The 16,872-nt window shown below is 49.2% G+C and overlaps 1 protein-coding gene across 1 annotated transcript in view; it reads left to right on the top strand.

The window, feature by feature from the left end:
- RGS22 (regulator of G protein signaling 22) overlaps positions 1-16,872 on the top strand; it is a 1,706,064-nt gene that overhangs the window by 1,052,793 nt on the left and 636,399 nt on the right. The window contains exon 21 of the mRNA XM_069621432.1: positions 12,266-12,424. Within this exon, the coding sequence (XP_069477533.1) occupies positions 12,266-12,424 (159 nt within the window). The remainder of the gene's footprint in view (positions 1-12,265; positions 12,425-16,872) is intronic.

Here is a 16,872-nt window from a genome sequence, read left to right as displayed (position 1 = left end):
ATGTACAATTATGCTCTGAATTTCAGGCCACCCTTTGGCTTCAATCCCAGCTATTTTGTCCAGGGCCTTCTGCACCTCTCTCGGCAACCCCTTTTTAATGATAAAATAGAATAAAGCTGTTGATTGATTCCATGCCGTACCAGTTTCGCTTCTCCATAAATCTTGCACTCACAAAATGAATTGCGCAGGATCCTCGTTCTCCTCCATCGTACACTGCATCACTGCATGTAAATCTGGAACGTCTGGAAATGCACGCCGCAATGCATCCCACACTTGTGCTCGAACATTGTTAAATGGTGATCCATTGTGTCGGTCACAGCTCATTGTTACTCCCGGGAACCCTGCCCTTTCCCAGATTGTGTCTGCTTGGTCCCCGATTGCTGAAACTAATAGACTTTTTACATCACCTATAGCTAACGGCGCGCCTGCCGTGTTCTTCTCAAATACATGTATCCACTTACCTGCCCCTCCCGTCAGCGGGGGGAGGAGTTTTAACAGGTTGGTTTTGTCCATTTGGGCACACGGAATGTAATTTGGCCTACCTGCTCCTTTATGTATCAGTGGCATTTGTAGTTTTTGTTTCTTTCCCGTTCTGCTTGTCTTCCCTTTTTTCGCTTTACTTACCAATATGTTTCCTATCCTCCCTGTTCGTTGTCTTAATCTACCTTGCCATAATGGTGATAGTGTGACTGGGTAACAGTGGTTTGGCAGCGGGGATCCTTCCGCAGCAGCTGCCTCTTCGTATTCATCTAAATCATCCCATATTTCTTCTATTTCTTACTCTAACTCATTATTATCCTCCCAGTTTTCCTTGGGTTCACTTCCTGGTCTTCCATTCTGGTCTCCACTTTGTTGACTCTCTGGTGTATCTGGGCGTATAATTCTCACTGGCTTGTTATTCAATTGGAACAGGAACTGTCCTGACTGCCACTCTTGTTGTTGCCTATGCTGTGATGACATCCCTTGGGATACTATAGACTGTCCTGATACCGAGGCTGCTGGGGTTGCATTGCTTGCTGCCCCGATCGGAGGTGTGAGATCTGCCAATGACAGCGGGGGTACCTCCCCTCCCCCTGGCAGCATTTGCCCTTTGTCACATAAAGCTCTTAACCGTGTTATTTCCATTTGTGCTTGTGCTAGCTGACGGTCCAAATCACCTGTTAAACGTGCTATATCCACAGGAGGCGCACTCGTGGGGCCATACAGGCCTCCTTTGTCATATGGTGGAGGTTCGGGGGCTGTTGCCCCGCTCTGGGCAGTGGCGGTGGGTGGTATATATAGGGGTTCACTAAACCCTACCGCTGGCCGAGTCATTAAGGGATAGATTTTTGTTAATTCGTTTTCGGTTGTAGTTGTTGAGCATTCCCCTTTTGGTGTCCCACCTACTTTTTCAGGGTTTTTCTGCTTTTGCGTCATTCTGTTTGTACCTACCTCTGCCATGGGGGAAACTTCCTCAAACATTTGCCATAAATCTAACACTTCTCTCCGGTTCTGTAACTGTTTCCCTTTGTATCGCGCTAGTAAATGAAATAAAATAAATGATACTAGGTCCAACACTCTTTTGTCAAATGATCCTCCTTCTGGCCAAATTGGTGTAACCCCGTCTCCCTTTATCTCAGTGATCCACTGATCATGATACTTCTGTATCCTGTCGCTATAAAGTGGAAGGTGCTGGCAAATATGTGCTAATGGTGTTACTCCCCCCATGGCAATGTTTCTTTTCCTTTCTTGTGTATTCTAGTACCTTTGAATCTCTTCCCACCTCTTACTTGGTATATCAATTACAATATATAGAAATAATATGTTCTTTATCAATGCTCACAATTACCATGTCACATTAGTTTTCTGAGAGGTGTTACCTGATCACCTCTCACAGTTTATTTCTTCTGCTTTACCTTGTATCGATCACAAATTACTTGTGTTAAAATACTTTGCGTGTTCAACAAGACATATACATAAAAGCAGACCAACAAACATATAATCATGCAACATACACATGCACTGCCTGCGCGCGTTTGTTCTTTCCCTATTCCCGTTACTGACCCTGTTTTTTCTTCTTCCCTATACTATCTACTATTTCGCATTCACTCCCCACCTCTTTCACCTCTATTATGCCTCAAGATTTCTTACTTTCACGGAAAAATAATATTCTAAAAACTACTCCGAGCCTACACGAGACCCCTACTATTTTTCTCTTTATCTCTGTTCTGCACTTGGTCGGGACAAATGCTACGCGGCGCCATCTTCTACCCCCTACGGGCTAGGATACCACTTCTCTTCTTCTTCTCACTTCTTACAACACCTATTGGCCATATAAAGGATAGATCAGAAAAGCCTCACCGTCACTCAAACAGACCATATTCTTGGCTACCTTCCCTTTATTACTAATTCCCTTCTTCCCGTATTTCCCCCTTACCTTCCTTTGGGGTCTTTGCAACCGGGACTCCACGTGTTCAGTCAGGTACTCCGAGGGTCGCCGCTCGCGGCCGGACCACGCTCAGGTCCGTCCCCCCACCAAGCCATGGCCTGCCTTGGCGAGCAGCTTTTGATCGGGTATTCGTCAACCGGGAACCCTCGACCCTTTCTTCTTGGTGTGCACAGTCTGGTCAACCGCAGAGGCGATGGTTCTGCTGGGGGGCACCCTGGATCTCGCTGCTGGGCGGCGCAGGCCTTAAGGCACCTCTCTAAATCACGTCGCGGCGGTCACCAAAAATGTAGGTGCCTTTCCCGGTCTTACTACGTGTGAGAGAAAAAGAAATAAAATAGCAGGCAAAACCCCTTGTCGGGGAAAGAGGCACTGAGACCCGGCTGCAAGAGTTCAAAGCTAGGAAATAACCCAAAAAAAACTCTCTCTCACATTACATCAGTGCCAACATTTATATTAGTTAAAGTAAGTCTAACAAAAAATACTAAATGGACCCGATTGGCCAGACGGTGTGGTGCTGTAGGTGTGGGTAGCATCTCTTCCTCCTGGTTGGCTGAGTAGCTGACGGACGTCAAACATCTTGTGCTCCATGCAGGTCAGGGTCCGGTCACTGTGGTCACTACCTAAGCTTGTATTGTTTCATACTAAATGACAAATTATTTAAAACATTTTTTGCTACTTGTCACATTTCTACATGAGTTACACACAATGATTATTGTCAGTACAATTGGGTAATTTGTGGCTTTAATTGAAGGCCTTGACCTTTATTGTTCATGTAAAAGAATCAGACTATGTTTCGTATTTCTTTCTAGGTTTCGAATTCATTAGTGCAAGTAAAAGCATATATAATAAAAATGCTTAAGGTTAGTAGTGGGGGTGTTGGGTGGGTTTCGCAGCACAGGCGAGGGTCTGGCACTTGAAAGAAATACCTTACAGGGGGTGCAGGGTCAGGATGGCAATAAATTGTTTTAATGGGGGTGGGTGGCTTGCACGTTTATGAGAACGAATCAAGCAGAAAATGCTTAGCTCATCTTGGTTCACATGCCGGTTTTCAGGCAAACAGTGATCTCAGAGGAAGAAGACTGTAGCATATTGATTGTTGCAACTTTCTCAAGCCTCTGCCAGGTGGCAACAGGAGAGAGAGATCAGGCAGCTTGCCAACCACAGGTAGAGAAAAAGATGTCAGAAAGGAAAGACCCAAGTTGGACCTGGGAGGGTCGATTGGAGAGGAAAGAGGTCAGCCACGCCAGTGCCTGACCAGTGATACCCAGGTTATCACGGAGACGGTTGAGCAGGATGCTATGGTTGTGTAACGCTCACCTGGCTCCCACGGAGGCGCTGGTCTGGGTTGCTGTGGCCTCTTCAAGCGTGATGCGCAGAATTCGGACCACCGATTGAACAGGACCCCCAAATCTTGCTTGTCTGGCCCGTAGGAATATCCTTCTGCAGATGAGAAAGGGGATTAACTGTCTGCTGAATAGTGTGCTTGCTCCCGCCTTTCCCCCTTCGTTCTTCTCTGACTTCCTCCAAAACCCCCGGTTTAAGCTCACCTTATGGTTTGGAAGGATGAACTCTCCATCCTGCTTCTGGTGCAGGGGTGCGCGTTCGTCCAGTTACTTCACTGGTTTTCAGAATGGCGTTCGCACATCCACTTGACTTTTCTGAGCGATACGCCGTAAGTATGAAGATGCAAAAGTTCAAGTGTGAGCCTCCTTTTATGTTGTTTTTTCTGTCCTTTATTTCAGGTGCAGAACAAAAGCGATGCTTTGAGGGGTTAAATTGCCGGTGGTAAAATCAGGTGAGTTAGTGATGAGGGTGGCCCCCCTAAATGTCTTTATAGTTCCCTAGTAATGTCTTTTGTCCTTTCCCCATAGGGGCCGGGCTGCGATGCCTGCCAAAGATGCGGCGCCGACCCGAGATGTGGAATGGTTCACCAAGAAAAGCCGGTAAGTAATATGGGTGAAAATTCGGCTTTCCTCTTGTGTTCCCTTGCTCACCTTTTGTCTCTTCTTCTCTCCCCTAGGTGCAGAGATGTGGCGACCGGTGCTGAGAGCCACGATGGAGCCGGGCGGCGTCTCGGGAACAGGTGAGTGAAGCGCGGCGCTGCAGCGAGCAACGCAGTGCTTTTAAATGGAAGTCTTCCTTCAGGAATGCTGGCGTGAAGATTCCGGATGCAGGTAAGAAGGTTGAATAAGTTCTTGGTTTTCACCTTTCTCTTCTCTTATTCCCTTGCAGGTGTTCCAGGTTCGAGGTGGGCGTGGCTGGAGTCCAGGTGCAGGAGCAGACACGGTGAGCGTTTAGCTGCTGGGATGCAGAACAACGCGAAGCACGTGTGGCTGTCCGGGCGTGGCTTAAATAGCTTTGGAAGAACTTCCAGGTGAGTATTCTTCCACAGCCCCACCCAAGTAACAAAATAGTTCCTTCAGAAAAATAGTCCCTCCTAAGCCTCATTTGGCTTGGTTCTTCATGCAGTATGGTCTGCATCAGGTGAGTGTGAAGCATGGTCTGCTTCAGGTAAGTGCACCAAACACTTCCCCTTATGAGCCTGGCGCCAACGGCGCCAGGACAGAGTCCAAAGAGCCCCTATAAAGGCCCGCTGGGCTTTTACCCGGGGGCGTGATGCCTGCTCCCGGGGGTGCTGGGCCTGGCCTGGTGCTCCGGGGGTAGGCATCATGACAGGTTGACAGTATCAAAGGCAGAAGAGAGATCAAGCAAAATGAGAACACAAGGAATGTTAGAATCAAGGTTCGAGAGCAGGTCCTCACGGATGTTCAGGAGAGCAGTTTCTGTGCTTCTGGCAGCTCTGAAGCCAGACTGATGGTCATGAAGACTGCCAACAGATTCAGCATGGGGATTAAGCTGGGAGATGGCCAGTTTCTCCAGGAGCTTGCCCAGGAAGGGAGTGATAGAGATTGGGCGGTAGGTAGCTGGGCAGGAGGGGTCGGAAGAGGGCTTCTTAAGTAGGGGGGTGCACAAGGGAGTGCTTGAGAGGGGATGGGAAGACTCCAGCGGCGAAAGAGTGATTGCAGAAGTTAGCAAGGCCAGGGGCCAAGGAGTTGATGTGGTCCTTGATAGTTTTGGAGGAACAGGGGTGGACCTGTTTTGACGAGACTTTCATAGATCGGACTTGTCTCGAAACCTCGTCAGCAGAAAAAAGGGGAAAGGCAGAGAAGGGGAGAGGAGGGGTGGCTGCAGAAGGGCCAGAGGGAGAGCAGGGAATAGAGGGGGGGAGGTGATAGGAGAAGAGTGAGGATAGGATGTCCTGAGTTTTTCAGATGAAGTGAGAGGCCAGTGCTGACCAGAGGGCCTGGGAGGGGACAGGAGAGATAGAGACTGCAGCAGGGTTGACCAGCTCTTTGCAGATTTTAAAGAGTTTGGCCGAATTGTTAGATGCCGCAGAGATGCGGGCTTGGATGTGGGCTCTCTTCTTGGAGAGAACGGAGAGCCGGTATTGCCTTTGGAGCAGGCGACAGGCCAGTTTGTCAGAGGATGCACAAGAAGCACGTCATTTCCTCTCTGCCACCCTGCACTTGCGTTTAAGGGTGACGATATCCGAGTCATACCAGGAGTTACATTTGGCTTTGGGCTTCAGGCGGATTCTCATGACAGGGGCAAGGATATCAAGAGTATCAGATATAGCAGAGTGGAGAGTGGAGAGGGCTTTGTCAGGGTGGGAGTCAGCCGAAGGGAGAGGAAGGGGCGAGAAGGTGGCAGCAAAAGCCTCAACTGACACGCGCTTCATAGGTCGGATGACCAAGAAGGAAGGTGGCAATGATGAGGGTGGCTTTGTCTGTGGGGTAGGGAGGGTGAGGTGGGAGGATACGAGAAAGTGATCACTCCAAGAGAGAGGAGTGGAGAGAGGGACAGAGAGGGGAAGGTCAGAGGAGATCATAGTATCAAGAGCGTGCCCTGCAGAGTGGGTCGGCCCAGACGGGAGGATAGAGAGTGAGAGTTGCAGAGGTCGCGAAAGAGTCCAGGAGGAGGAGTTGAGTGGTTGAGGATAAGAGTGAGGAGGAGAGGTCCGCTGACTCAGAGAGAAAGGAGGAGATTTGACCAGGTGGCCGATAGATAGTAGCCACGGTAAGGGAATGGCTAGGAGAGAGAGAGAGTCGGCAGACAAGACATTCAAAAGAGGAGTAGATCTGCGTGGGAGTAACAGTGGCAGGGATCCACTCAGGGAAGATAAGGGCCACACCCCCCCCAACACGGTTGGGCCTGACCACGGAGAGGATCTTGTAGCCGTCAGGTAAGAGTGTGTCAAAGCTGGTGACAAAGCTGGCCGTGAACCATGTCTCAGTGAGACCGAGCACGTCAAGGTCCAGTTCCTCTAGAAGGCGGCAGATATCAGAGGAGTGTTTGACAGCAGAGCGAGAGTTAAGTGTGGCAATGTGGAGAAGGTTGCCATCTTTGAAGGACTTCCGGGGAGGCTTACAGATCAGAGGTACGCCCTGCGCAGGTAAGGAGGGAAAGAGAGAGGGGGCAGGGAGGGAGGGTGGAGGCAAGGTAGCCGAGGATAGAGGAGGGGGGACAGCAGTAGAGGAAAGGAAGTTGATGAGGCGCGGGAAGCGTCTATCAAAGAGGTGAAGGTTGGCCTGAGGGCCTTGGACCAAGACGGTTCCATTAGTATAGACATTAATGATGGCCTTGGAGGAGTGGAAGGAGGCCAAGAGGACATCCCAACGGGTGCTACAATTAATGGGAGAAGAGGAGAAAGGAGAGAGCACAGAGACCATATGAAGGGTCCATAGGTCAGGTGAAGGCATGAAAAAGGGGATGTCAGTGAGAGTTTCCTTGGAGGAGGCACTGGTGTAGGTGTCAGCGATAGTGAGGCCTGGGTTGGAGACCAGGATGTCCAGAAACAATTTGATCGCGAAAACCGGAAAGAGAGCACTGGCCATTACTTAATCCACAATCCACTGCCGTCCTTTGAGACCACAGGGCACATCCCTTCCTAGAACTGCCAAAAACCACCACCACGATGGCACCTCACATCCCGGCCACCAGAAAGTGCAAGCCACGCTTCAGCGAGCTAGAGCTGGCGGTGCTCGTTGAGCACATAGTTGAAAAGGCTCCCATGCTCTTCAGCGCTGAACCGAGGCGCAGCACACAGCAGCGCCGTAAGGAGGTCTGGGCGGAAGCAGCACGGAAGTGCACTGCTGTCGGGGTGACCATGTGCATGGTTAAAGATTGTCACAAAAAGGTGGGACGATCTACGACTGCGAGTGCACAACCTAAATGCAGCACACTCACAGCACTGGCACAGGTGGAGGCCCAGCATCGCCTCTTAAGGTACAGTCATGGGAGGAGAGGTGTAGCAGTGTCCTCCACCTCGAAGGAATACAAGGCGTAGGAGATGCAGAGGCCGGAGTCAGCCCAACTGGTGATGCTGGTAAGTACACAGAGTTGAAACCCATGAGTGTGAGTGCCCCCCACCCCAGCCAGGGCAGGAGTGACCCGACATATCAAACAATGACCCGCCCCACCCCCCAGCCAGGGCAGGAGTGCCCGACACATCAAACAATGACCCCCCAACCAGAGCAGCAGTGACTCAACACATCAAACAATGACCCAGACCACAACCAACACGCACATGAGACATGCCCCCTGGACATGCAGACAGCATGTGACTGAATACAAGCTGAGACACACACACCAGAGTGCATCACCCGTCAAATGTGTTTACATGCAAGTGGACAGAGAATGTGTAGTGCTTTGCATGTGATGGACCCTTTCACATCCCACCACACAACTAACAGCATGCCCTCCATTCCCCCACAGGCACTTCAACCGACAGTGACACAGCGCAGCACGCTATGCCACGTCTTCCCGCACGTGGCTGACGCAACCGTCCTGCGCAGGATGCCACTGCCAGCACCTCTGCTACACAGACACCGGCACCACCGACATTAGGCATGGATGCCCCAATCCCCGCTGAGACCCCTGTGCTGCCTGTTGCCACACAAGCAACACCCGTTACCACGTTCGCTGCAGAAATCAGTGCCCATACTGTTGCCACTGGGTAGGAGGTGGAATCAAGCGGCAACAGTACGCCAGTTGTACTTTCAGATGATGCACAACAGGCGCAGGATGACATGGGTGACATCACTCCCCTACCTCACCTGGAGTTCAGCCCCTCAGGACTCCACAGCCCCATGAGGTCGCCCACACCCTTGATGGCCCGAAATGTGCACACGCCTCCAGCGCATAGAGGAACAACAAACCGACCTCACACAGCTGGTCGAAAAACAACTGGAGGAGCTAGGCAGCAGCGGGAGGAGGCAAGGCTGCAGAGCAAGAGCACTGCCACCTCTGTGCGCCGGCTGTCGAGGGCAATAGGCCGTTTTGCCACTACTGATGTGACCCTGTCACGGCATGTGAGGGAGGGGAACAGCATCATGTCCTCCATTGCAGTGTCTATGTTGGTGGCCCAGCAGGCTTATTTTGGCAATGTGCCAGCTGTTACGCCACCAGTGCCATCCACCAGCAACACCCCCTCCAGTTCCGTAGCGAGTAGCTCACAGAGTCACTCAAGCCGGCTGGCCAGACCCACTGGGAAGAACGCATCCAAACACAAGCGCGGCCGTAAATAGTGGGATGAACATCTGACTGTCGTCAAGACATTTGGGATTGGTTGGCTGTATGGGGGTGGGTACGTTGGGGAGGTGGGGGAGGTCTGTAATGGGGTTAGGGCATTGGCGCCTGATTGGGGGTGGGTACGTTGGGGAGGTGGGGGAAATCCATAATGGGGTTAGTGGGTTGGGGCCTGGTTGGGGGTGGGTACGTTGGGGAGGTGTGGGAGGTCCGTAATGGGGTTAGTGGGATGGTGCCTGGTTGGGGGTGGGTACGCTGGGGAGTTAGGTGGGCACCGGTGTACAGCTTTCCCTTCCAATTCACCTTCATCTCTGCATAGTGTAGAATAAAGCACTGTTGAAAAAGAAGTGACGAGTGGACATTCCTGATTTAATTTGCATTAAATTCATTTGATGTTGTGCAACATATATTTGTGCTATGCCGTGCATGTAGTGTCTCTAAAAAAAAACAGTCAATGAGTGCTTTACGTGCATGTTGTCCATCCTGTACGCCCCTGCCAGGGAGGGCACCCATCCCATCCCCATCGTCGTCGTCATCATCATCGTCATTCACATCATCATCATCCTCTGTGTCTGGGGGCAGAGGAACGTTCCTGCGCATGCACAGATTGTGCAACATGGCACATACAAGCACTATATTACCCGTCTTCATTGGCCTGTACAGCATTGATCCACCAGATCGGCTGAAGCAGCGGAACCTGGCCTTGAGTAATCCAAATGTTCTCTCTATAATGCCACGTGTGCGAACATGCGCCCTTTTGTAGGCCTCCTCATGCCTGTTCCTTGTCCTTGGTATGGGCGTCATCAGCCATGGTGTGAGTGCATATCCTGCATCACCTACATGGAATTGGGAGGAAGGGTTCATGTCAGTGTTCGTGGTTTCCATGTCTGAATCAGATGCAGTACAATCATGTTCCGTTTGTGATTTGGTCGTATGGGGCATCCTATGATCTGACTTGTAGGTCTCTACCATTCCCGGGCCATCAGTGGTCACATTGGTGCTTTGTCATTGGGCTAAGACTTGATGCGCACAGGTAGATGGCCATGAGCCCATGTGTGGTTGGTAAGTATGGCATTGTGCAGTGATGTGCAGACATGGAGGAGTGAGACAATGGTCACTGTGAATTTGTGGTCAATGAACAATGCCGGGTAAGCACACATCATAAGCACACATCATCTGCATTGTGGGGGCACAGGAGCATTGGGTGGGTGAGGGACTTGCTTCCTCATGTCGGCCTTCCTTGTCGTGCAACGACATGTCTAGGGTGAGCATCTCGATTGGCAGGGCGGGTACGTACACACTGTGGCAATTTGGATTGTGAAGCAATGCGATGTGTGGGGTGTGGTGACTGTCCATGCCATTGGCCAGGTGTCATGCATTGTCAGGTGTACCAACCCAAACACACAGGACATTGCCTTAGCTACCCCCTCCTTACACAGGGGTCATGCATTGGCAGTTGTACCAACCCAAACACACAGGACATTGCCTTAGCCACCCCCCGCCACCCGCACCGGGGTCATGCATTGGCAGTTGCACCAACCCAAACACACATGACATTGCCTTAGCACCCCCCCCGCACAGGGGTCATGCATTGGCAGTTGTACCAACCCAAACACACAGGACATTGCCTTAGCCACCCCCCCTTGCACAGGGGTCATGCATTGGCAGTTGTACCAACCCAAACACACAGGACATTGCCTTAGCCACCCCCCTCCCTTGCACAGGGGTCATGCATTGGCAGTTGTACTTGTACTCCTTGTACTCACCCAATAGCCATGTACTTTGTCCTGCATAGCGTTCAATGTACCGTGGTATTGTCGAATTACGCAGGACCATTGTGTCATGTGTCGACCCCGGGAAAAGTGCACAGTAATGGGTTATCACTTGTCCAGCGTCACATACCATCTGGACATTCAGTGAGTGGTATTGCTTCCTATTGTGGTACACCAACTCCATTGCACGTGGTACTGTCAGCTCTATGTGGGTGCAGTCTAATGCACCGATGCAATTTGGCATGCCAGCGATGGCATGGAAGGCCAACTTGGTGGCAATGACCTGGGCAGGGGTACGGGGAGGCCGATATATTCCGACACCTGGTGCAGCAGGTCACCCAGTACCTGGTCAAGCATTTTTGAGAAACAGGGTTGTGACAGCCTGTGCAGCTCACCGACAGTGTGCTGATATGTTCCAGTTCCAAGGAAATGCAGTACCAAGACCACCTTCAGCACGGGCGGGATTGGAGTACGAATGCTGATGCGGCTCCTGATGTCATCCTCGATCATGGTGACAATGGAAATGATTGTTGGACGGTCAAGCCGGTATAATGTGTGGATCTGCCCTGGGGTCAGGTTCCAGGGTGAGGCCCTGATGCGGGGTATTGCAGGCTGCCTGCGGGGTCGTGCCGGCTGCACATTTGGGGTTGGTATGGGTGCCGGGTTTGCAATCTGCCACCTGCGCCTCCTCCTCCTCTGCTGTACTGCTGCCACAGTGTGCACTGCTACCTGTAGGTTTAATAGCCCCAATGCTGCTACAGCGGCTGGCTACATGGTTGTATTTGAAGGTGGCCTGGGTGTGGGTGTGTGGCCCTTTTGTAGGCTCCCAGTTGCCTGCAGGGTGCAGCTGGGCTCTCATTTTGTGTACCTATGGCTTGATTCAGCTCACCTGCGACTGTTTAATGCAATCTCCGTGGTGGCTTTGTTACCGCCACGATGTTCACGGTGTTTCCGCCATTGTTTTCACAGTGTTTCCGTTTCCGTGCTACTCGTAATATGCATGGTGTTACGTATTGTCGGTAACTGGGGGTGCGTCGGTGTGGCAACACGCTGTTTCTGCCGACGCAGATTCAGTGTGCGTTGTCTACACGGGGGTGGCTCGAAGGTGATGGTGTTTCCGGGATCGCAGGTCAGAATTCGCCGAACCAGTAAACAGTGCTGGTACGATTTTACCGGCACTGTTAAGTGCGGACGAGCGTACTCGTAATGAGGCCCTATGTCTTGTTTTTGTCTATGTTCATTGTGTATGTGTTGTCTAGCTTTGTTATCTCTGCTGGAGTGGTGTACTAAAATATTGAATTCAGTTATAGTTCATAAGATTATAAAATGTTAATATGGTTAGTGTAATAATTAAATGAGTTGATACAGTAAGAATTTAGTCATTGAAGTGTAATCCATGGAGGTTATGAATATGTCTATAATGTATTTTTTTATGATAAATAAAGTGATTAAATATGTTTCGTTCTATGATCATTAGGTAATGCAACTTGGTGGCGGATGGGGAAAAATCCTTCAAGATCGACTAGCTAATGCTGTCCTGTTAGAAGTTCAGAAGTACGTGAGGATGAGGATTGAAAGGAAATGGCTTCCACTGTTCCTGGCAACTGAAGAGTACAGGGATCGACAGAAAGTCCAGGTAAGGACGTGGACACAATGGTTTGCCTCTCCTATGCTGGGGCGATGTGCTGTCAAGGAGAGATTTGCAGAGCTTTGTAACCCTGAATGTTCAAGCAAATATAAGGACAACATAACCTCTTGAGTCACATAAGAAACATAGACTGTGTGTTTTATTATCGCTTAAGTTAAAATTGTGTAATTTTGTCATTTTGGAACTTACAGGTCTGTACTCATAAATCAGGACAACAATGTGAAAAATATAGAGGATTCTATTTAGGACTGTATTTTATCACTTAGCATATTGTAAAGTTGACCTTCAAAACATTGATCAAACTCAACACTTACACAATTAATGCACAAGGCATGTGAATAAGAAGCAATTTACTTAAAATCTGAAGGTCAGTGCAGAGAATGGATTCATATAATAAATATTTAATTTAAAAAAACGATCTTCATCATCCTATTTGAAAAGCTATAGGCTTGGCTTTGCATAAAAGGGTTACATATTGTCTGGGTTGATTCTTTCAGCCGTTTTAAGCCTTCTCTGCATTGTTGTCTTTAGTTTTTTCGTTCTTACAGCATGTTAACCACCTGGAAACCAACTCAGATGAGGCACATATGTTTTAGACATACCCCTGCTTCAGTCTTTACATAAAACAGGTATTTTGAGGGCACATTTTGATGAGTTACTCATAAGATTCAAGAGCGAACGCTTGATAACATTTGCTTCATTTCAAATCCCTTTACACAACCCATACTCTTGCGAGATGTGATTGTGCAGGGTGGCTGCCCAATAAAGCATAATTCAACGATGGTCCAACTACAACTGATGGCAGCACTGGGCAAAAGAGTGCGGTCCCAGGACTTGTGTGATGGTGTAGACTGCTGTTATGGTTGATAGTCCATACCATGTCACGAGACCTGTGCCTCAAACCTATCCAGCTCTGGCAGCCCCAGTCAAAAGCAACATGACATGGCATTATTTAGGTATAGTTCTTTAGATGATAATAGACTCTGGTACATTAAAAGAAAACATATGTTTCTTAAGGACAAGTTGAGGGGATAAAATGGGTTTCTCAATTTAAAGGACCAGAGGAGTTTTGGGTTTTCAAGACTTTGCCGGTAAGCCGCCGGTAGTACCAGCAGTTTACTGGCAATATCGGCTTACCGTTTCTGCTGCCCCATATCCCGGTATTACCGGCATATTACAGGCAGCGGTGTAACAGTAAATTCCCATTCCCATGGAGTTCCATAGGACTCCATGGGATGGGAACCACTGAAGCACCGGCACCATTTTTAACGGTGCCTGTGTTTCAGTGAATTGTCTGCTGGTAGGGGCCTGAACTACCGGCAGGTCAGGCCTGCTGGTAGTTCACTGCCCCTACCGGCAGACTTGTACTATGCTGGTCCGGAAAAGGTGCCGGTACACGTTGTTACTAGCAACATTTTCCGGACCGGCATACTCATAATGAAGCCCTGATGATGATGAGCGACAAAGTAGTAACATTTATGGCTAGCTTAATTAAAGCAAAAAAAGTCTCAGCAAGTTTTAATTGTCATGTCTACCCATGCACCACCATTAGAGAATTATCCACATTCCAATAATCTAGTGAAAGATGAACTCAACCTTGTGATTTTTGTCAATTTAAGAAGTTATTCTATTATTGTGTAATTCAACTTATTGTCAACCAAATTATATACAAGGTGTTGGGATGGAAATTAACCTAACCACCCTCCTAGGTGCTTTAAGGTGAGGCGAAGTCTTTCAGATTTCCCAAGGTTTAAATACCTTCTCTGGGATCAACTCCTGTTTCCCAGAACAGTGGAGTGAAATTGACTTCACTTAGCCCTGTACATTTCTAGACCCAGCACACCCTATCTTACAATAGAGTGCTGGAGGGATTACTTAGTATCCCCTATGTCTAGTTACTCATGTAACAGTCAAATGTTACCCTTTCCTTTCAGAATCGCTGGTGGCAGTGGTTTTACAATGAACTACCATGATTTACCCCGACCGTGAACTGTTCGCAGCTCCAGTAATGTTAAATCGCGGGAGCCATGTTTTTTAAGATGGCGTCTGAGCCTCCTTTGTTAAAACGGGTCCCGGTCTTCTTTTTTCGCCATTTATTTGTGGAAAGGTCCTTCTCAAGTTTTTCTCTGCACGCCAAACCAGGTTTGGTCTCTTTGTTCATTCGCCTTTGGCAGGCTTCAGGAGTAAAACCGGCCTCTGGCTCCAGAGTGTCTGGGGTAGGCAGGAAGTGAGGGAGGTGCCCGAAACTCCCTGTGCTTAGTCTCCTAGGAGACCCAAATGCACTCTGTGACGATTGGCTTGCTGACTGTCCGGCAAGGACAGCCACCCTGCTGGGTGAGTGGCAGCTAGGCTGGAATGAATGTGAGATAAATGAATAAAAGGCAAGTCTCTTGGCTTGGAAGGCAGAGTCAACCACTGGACGAAGGACCCGAAGAAGAGCTTGAAGAGGACAGCTGCTGCAACTCCTGGATCGTTTGTTTGTCTGGTGAAGCCCTGCTGCAGGTCCGAATTGCCAAGTTCGCACCAACAGAGAAGCCCTGCAAAGGAGGACTTCTGTCTTTGAGTTTGTAGGACCAATCAACTCCCTAGTAAGCCACCTGGACACCCATCTCGGAGCTGGTTGCATTTCCTCAGAGTGCTGCAGGAAACTGTAGAGCCAGGGAAACGGACACCAGATTGTGTGCGTTGCTTGTAAACTGGCCTAAAGCATTTGGAAGATCCTCTGGACTCCCACGAAGCAGGACTAACCAAGCCTGACCCCCCTCACTTGAGTGCGGGACCTCAGATGTGAAGAAAGTCCATCTTGAAAGCAAGGATCCGTGCTTATTTCTATTTTCTGTACCGCAAGGAGCTGAAACCTGAAACAGACACTAAAAGTAAAGTTTGCCGGTTGCCAGCTTTGACGGTGCTAGTACAGTGCAGGAGTCTCCCGACGTCCGCCCTCTTGTCCCCACGACTGAGGCCCAGGAACAGTGAGATCTCACAGAGCTGCACAGGAACAGAAGTCTTCAGCTGCATCTTTTTCTTCTTTACTGAGGTACCGTAAAACTAGCCTAAGAGAACTTACCTCTTACTGTGGACGTGCTTGTAACTTCTGCAATTCACAAGTCTAATCAGCTTGTGGCCCTACATTTGGTTCTTCTTTTTATCAAAGACTCCTAAGAACTTGTGCAAAGACTTTTCCGTTTACTTACCTGAAGTGCTGCATCCTATGCAAAGGCTTTTGCCTATTGACTTTGGCTTAGCCTATTTAATTGAATGACTCTTCTCTTGCTATCTGAAAGTATTTGCCCTGCTTATGACTATTTTTATTTCTTGTGTTCAAATAACTCTTGCCTTTTACTTACTTTTTAAAGAGTATTCTGTATGCCAACAGTAAGGTATTAATGTCCGCAGAACCCTTGTACCTGAAGTCCCCTGTGGGTGTAGGTTGTGTCTGTGGGCCATCCCAAAAGGTTCTTGTCTGATCCAGAAACTCAGAGTGTACAGTATTGAAGTATATTTGTGTGTTACTATTGTACTGCTCCCTTCTGAAGAAGGCTTTATAACTGACTGATAAATAAATGATTCATTGTTTATGCAAGAAACCTTAAGTGTAAGAGTTTATTTGAATACCTGTAACTGTGAATCTTTGTGTAACTCCACTACAGCTCACATTTCCCCTCTTCAGATAAGTCTGGCTGCTCAACATGCTACCAAACCTGTTTAGTACAAGCTTATACCAAAGGTTGGGTTGCCTATACCTGTAGTCATAGTTGTTTGTAGTGTTCCCAGAGGGTACTGCATTCAAACTTTGCCTAACACCTGAATAGGCCCAAGCAGTGATGAGAGGGAGATCTGCGCTGTTAATTTCCACAGAAACCCCCCTTTGTTGTACAACTGTTGCCAACACCTTTTATCCTGAGAAAGAAGGGGTCCTGCAAGGCCATGAGACGGTGCTAGGCGCCTTGTTGTACGTGTTATCACAACCGGGTTGCCTCTCGCCGCCTGCTCCGTCTATAGCCCACTGTGCCCCTGCTGGCTCCATCTACTACGGACTGCAGCGTTCTACTCCACCCTCTACCTAATGTGACTTCTGTGCCTGTTCCTCCTCTACCCCTCATTTCTCACAGTTATCTCCCCCGGGGGCCTGTTTCACCCACATTGGCCTGTGACGCTTCTACGTCTACTACACGGCTCCAACTGCACTCTGGCTGACTTCATCATCTACGGTCTGCAACGTTCCCCTCCATTGACTTGTTCTCCTTCCTCTTTGTTGAATTGCTATGCCTCCGGCTCCACAACCGTGGCTCCATCTACTCTCTGGCCGGCTCTCTCCACTTTGCCCTGTAGAGGTCTCCTCCACTGTCTTTGTTTCTTTGCATTGCTGAAACCTGGATCCCGCCTCACAATACCTCTGTTCCTGCCTCTCTCACCTCCTCCTCTTCTTCCTTTGA

The sequence above is a fragment of the Ambystoma mexicanum genome, chromosome 5q (assembly GCF_040938575.1).
Source record: "Ambystoma mexicanum isolate Mex_15411 chromosome 5q, UKY_AmexF1_1, whole genome shotgun sequence".
Taxonomy (NCBI): domain Eukaryota; kingdom Metazoa; phylum Chordata; class Amphibia; order Caudata; family Ambystomatidae; genus Ambystoma; species Ambystoma mexicanum.
Note: the sequence above shows the minus strand (reverse complement) of the source record. Positions and strands in the feature narration are given on the sequence as shown.